This window comes from Montipora foliosa, chromosome 14 (genome assembly GCF_036669935.1).
Source record: "Montipora foliosa isolate CH-2021 chromosome 14, ASM3666993v2, whole genome shotgun sequence".
Taxonomy (NCBI): Eukaryota; Metazoa; Cnidaria; class Anthozoa; order Scleractinia; family Acroporidae; genus Montipora; species Montipora foliosa.
Window position 1 is genome coordinate 22230901 of NC_090882.1, and position 5000 is coordinate 22235900.

At 38.3% G+C, this 5000-nt stretch overlaps 1 protein-coding gene across 1 annotated transcript in view; it reads left to right on the top strand.

The window, feature by feature from the left end:
* The first annotated feature begins 188 nt into the window (after positions 1 to 188).
* LOC137985004 (lupus La protein-like) overlaps positions 189 to 5000 on the top strand; it is a 24848-nt gene continuing 20036 nt past the window's right edge. Inside the window, exons 1-6 of the mRNA XM_068832394.1 lie at positions 189 to 417; positions 2743 to 2812; positions 3562 to 3602; positions 4287 to 4352; positions 4458 to 4559; positions 4922 to 4984. Coding sequence (XP_068688495.1) covers positions 325 to 417; positions 2743 to 2812; positions 3562 to 3602; positions 4287 to 4352; positions 4458 to 4559; positions 4922 to 4984 — 435 coding nt within the window. The 5' untranslated portion in view covers positions 189 to 324. The remainder of the gene's footprint in view (positions 418 to 2742; positions 2813 to 3561; positions 3603 to 4286; positions 4353 to 4457; positions 4560 to 4921; positions 4985 to 5000) is intronic.

Consider the following 5000-nt stretch of genomic DNA (forward strand, 5'->3'; position numbering starts at 1 on the left):
CGCTCTGACGAAGGGCTAACGCTCGAAACGTCAGCTTTTAGAATCTCTGTACGGTGGCCAATTTACATTATCAACTCCGTTGATAAAACCAAATTTTTGTATTGACTTTGGAGAGTTCTTTTGTCAGCGGTTGCCCTTTGATTCGTTGTTACAGCATATATGATACCTTATCGCGTGCACCACGAAAAGATAATAAAGTGTGGTGAAATCCCACGTGCAGCTTCCTTGTTCTCTCCAAACTTAGTACTGTTTTACGGCTTAGTAAATTATATTTAAGCCGAGATAGTCACTCAAGGTACTCTCACTCCACAAAAAAACTGGAAGATGGCCGAAAGCGAGGAAACGAACGGACGTGCGGAAATAAGTACAGTTGACGCTACCTCTGATCTCGAAAAGAAAATAATCAAACAAGTCGAAGTAAGCTACCTTAAAATTTAATGTTATGCATGAAATTTTCATTTTCGTGGCGAATTGCACTATGTTTTTTGCAATAAGGCAACGTAATAATCAGATTTCTTGCAAAATGTTGTCGACTTTCAGCATGTCTTTTACATATCGAGAATGGTACTGCGCAAACTGTTTATTCTTACACATGTATGCACAGTTGTAAGATTGCAGCTGCAAAATATGCAGGGTTACTCTCAGTATTTCTCTGCTATGACGTACCTCTTACTAAAATCCACAGTCGTAAAATAATCGAGGGGAAAGAGCTGCCTAATTGTAAAGGCGTTCACAAAGGGCTTAACTTTCGATACTAACCTCAGGCACTGTCTGCATACTTTATGGGACTTCATAGAGATGGGACTGTAGTTGTGTCAGCTCGTATTTGGTTTCCCTAAGTAGATTGGCAAGAGGACTTGCGAGCCCACAGAAACAAACAGCCAAATGTGGAGATATTTGGCAAGTTCTGGCACCTTTATGTCAACTATTTTCTATAGCAAGGATATTGTTGACATCACCTATTGTCATTAATGTGCTAACCAGAGCCTCACTGAAAGTGAAACGAAGGGTCTTTTGTTCTTGTGGTTGGCATATTTGAATATTAAACAAAAACAAATGTTTGTAAACAGATATCTTCCCTATTACATGGACCAATGTATAGACAAAATTTTTGACCAAGGTCTTTAGACTAAGGGTGCGTTCGATTGACTCTATTCCGGAATAAGAATACGCGGAGTGATGATTTAAAACGGTACGTCTGGCGTTTTGAAGCAACAAAGATAATAAGGATACCAGGGGTTTCAATAGAAGCCGGTTACCGGCAGTATACCGCCTCCTGCTTTGCCCCACACCGCCGGCTAGTTTGCCTTGATTTTCGCTAAAAATGCTATCATAAACTTGTCAAACTACCGCCTTCAATGGGCTATCATGGACGGCTTTTTCAGAAGTTATTGAAACCCCTGGGATACATGTATGTTTAAAATAGCATTTTAGCAGGTGTTTGACAATTTTAATTTAATGTGAATCTCCGTAAAAAAACGAACGATTTCTAACTTCTATTCCATGTTTTCCTGTTCCGGAATATGGTCAATTGAACGTACCCTAAGCTGGCTCTACTTGAAAAGTTGGCACCTTGCATTGGCAGGGAAAGACATTCTGTTGACATTCTTTGCAGCTGTGTGTCTGGCTCTTAGACACTACATCCTTTGAATATTTTTCCTACAGCTGTAATGGCCATTTTCGGGCACTTGATTGATATTCAAATACTCTTGAGATTCTAGTCAACAAGAAAGAGTAAAGTGTAGCAAAGGAACTGTTGTTTATCCATTGCACTGCTCGTAGCTGTACCTTTTTACTTGGGAAACCCAAGTAGGCTGTAAACTGGGAATTAGTCAAATCAATTAGCAGGGATTCAGCGCGCAGAGAGTCTGTGGAGATAAAAAATAATATTACACCCACGCCCGCATTTCTAGCAGCTTGCGGCGACACATCTTGCGTGATGTTGCGCAATACGAAAAATTAGGCGAGGAGAGACTGCCGGCAGACTATTTGGCTTTATAAAATAAGAGGCCATTTAGCTTGTTTTATTATTGTACATTATCTACATGTACATTTCAATATACAGTACCAGAAACCCATAAGGGTTGAAACATGTAACGGCCCCTTGTGTGCTGGGAAACAAGCTTCTGAATATTCAATTTGCTAAGTACCATATTTGGAACAACAAGAGCGAGGGGTTTCCAAATATGGTACTTAGCACTGAAACATTCAACCAATCAGTTCGCACTGAATATTCGGAAGCTGTGAATGCGCGTTACACGTCTAAACCCTTATGGGTTTCTGACAGTACTTAAAGTGCACCTAACCCCAAAATATTTTTTTTCCTAAAAATTGTGATCTTTGCAACTGTTCGAAACGCAGTGCGGCCATTTTTTCATTTTTCTAACAAATCCTGGCATTTTATAGGCTTCGAAAGTTGCGAAAATCCAAGCATCTTTTGTTCACGACCGAGTCAGAAGGGGAGTGGGTCTATTCCTGATTTGACGTCACAATCTACTTTGCATGCATTTTTACACGTCAAATCAGGAATAGACCCACTCCCCTTCTGACTCGGTCGTGAACAAAAGATGCTTGGATTTTCGCAACTTTTGAAGCCTATAAAATGCCAGGATTTGTTAGAAAAATGAAAAAATGGCCGCAATGCGTTTCAAACAGTTGCAAAGATTCATTTAAGCGGAAAAAATATTTTGGGGTTAGGTGCACTTTAAAAGATTTTGATGTAGTGTTTTTCTCTCTTTGTAGTTTTACTTTGGAGACAGAAATTATTCTAAGGACAGGTTTTTGAAAGAGAAGGCTGAAGAAGATGATGGTTGTATCCTTTGATGCCATAAATTTATTATGAGCATTTTAGGTGGAAAAAACCACTTGACGAATTGTGGGATCAACTTTAAATCCTACAAACAGTCACATGTCTCATTCTATTATATCCAGTAAGATTCCCTAAAATAGAAACCTTTTCATTCATTGGTGGAGTTTGGTTGTGTTGGTGAGGTAGTCATGTGAAGGAACCATCGTTTGAAGTGTGTTGTCATTTTAAGAATGCTGTCATAAAGTTTCCTTTTTTGTGAAATTTTTGTTTGGAAAATTGTATTCTATTTTGAGGAAAAAATGAATGTTTTTCAGTTGTACATTGCATGTTTCACAGAGCTTATCACTCCCTGAATTTCATTTATTGACTGGTCAACTAAAACCTTCTACCTTTTACAGATGTAGAATTCCTGTACCAAAACAAATTCCTGACAGTCAAATGAACCAAAGAAAAAATTCCAGGTGACAAGTAAATGAGACAGAATACAAACTGTCACACTGGTGGTACTGCACAGAAACTGTATCACTTGACTGAGAGTGAAGCAGTCCTTCTGATCAGTATGTGAAATCTTTTTTGTTTGCCTTTTGCAAGCTTTGCTGGCAAGGGATTGTTTTGTTAGGAAATTTCTTCTTTAATTAAAAGTGATGTGATTTGAGTGGTTATTTAATCAGTTTTGTAGATATGGTTATCAGGGGACAGTGAGGGAATTTTTGTTGTTGGCATTGTTCCTTAACAAAGATCTCTTTTGGCAGGGGTCACCATTGAATGTCTCTCCACATTTAACAGGCTCAAGGTTAGAAAAACTACTGTAACAGTTTGGGTATATGTTTACATCACTTAAAAAAGACTGAAAAATGAATGTACATGTTGGCTAATAATGGTTTAGCAATTTATTGTTTAGTGACAACTTAGTTCACTAGTGTAGCAAGGGAAGATCTGAAATGAGAAAAATTTATTAGTTTGGGGGGGAGTAGGTGGGGGGGCAGCCTCCCCATGTTTTACTACTAGAATTATCACCAATGCAAACAAATAGCCAATCAGCTGCTGTGTTTTTTCATTAAGCTAGACTGAAATTGTGCTTGACACGAATTGTGATTGTCACCTTATGACCATACGTTCACCCCTCTATGTATGCCAGTGTGAAACTCTGTGGTACAACCTGCATTTTTTGGCAGGAACATCTTTGATACTGGACATCCATGTTAACTGACACCAAAACAAGGCATCTGCTGACCAGTATCACATGACCATATAGCAGGCTCAATCTTAAGCTCATTGAGGTTGCCTTTTTTTTTTAAAGTTGAACACAGACCAGGTACTGGTTTTCAGTTGGGTAAATAACATGGGAGCTCAGCTTTTAGGCTTGTCTTAATCTATTTTTACATTATTATTATCATTATCATTATCATTATCGTTATTATCAGTAGTAGCAGTAGTAGGAAGAAGAAGAAGTAGACTTTTCAAATTTGCTTTACAGGCATTGTCCACAGATACTGAAGTCATAGCCGCAGCCATCAGAAAATCAGATACTGGTTTGATTGAGGTATCTTTTTATTTATTCCACTGATAAAATAAGATATTTAATATTTCCACTAATAGCAAACACCTTCTTGTGATATAATTATGTTTTCATCAATTATTTTTTAAGGTCAGTGAAGATAACAAGAAAATAAGGAGAGTAAAATCGAAACCTCTTCCAAAGGACACACCTGAAGCAAGACAAGAGGCTAAAGAAAGAACAGTTTACTGTGTATGTATTGCAGTAAACCTGATCTAAAAAGTAAATGAATAATAAACTTAACCCATTGACTCCCAGGGGTAACCCATTGACCCCTAGGGGTAACCCATTCACCCCCAGGGGTTCCCCATTGACGAGTAACATCGTTTGGTGTTAGACAGAGTAAAATACTAAGTCTGGCCAGCTTAGACCGGTTTGGACGTCAAAGGGTTAATGGGGACATATTTTTTCAGTGAGTGATTAATTAACCCATTGACTCCCAGGGGTTCCCCATTGATGAGTTCCACTTTATTAGTTCCTCTGCCAGAGGAAAAACTCCCTTTCCTTTTTTTTTCAGTGTTTCGTTAATTTTTTTCCACCCTTCTTCACTTTAGAAAGGTTTTCCAGAAGATTCAACCCTTGATCAGCTTGAAGAGTTCTTTGCTGATAAAGGAAAGGTAATTATTCTTAGTT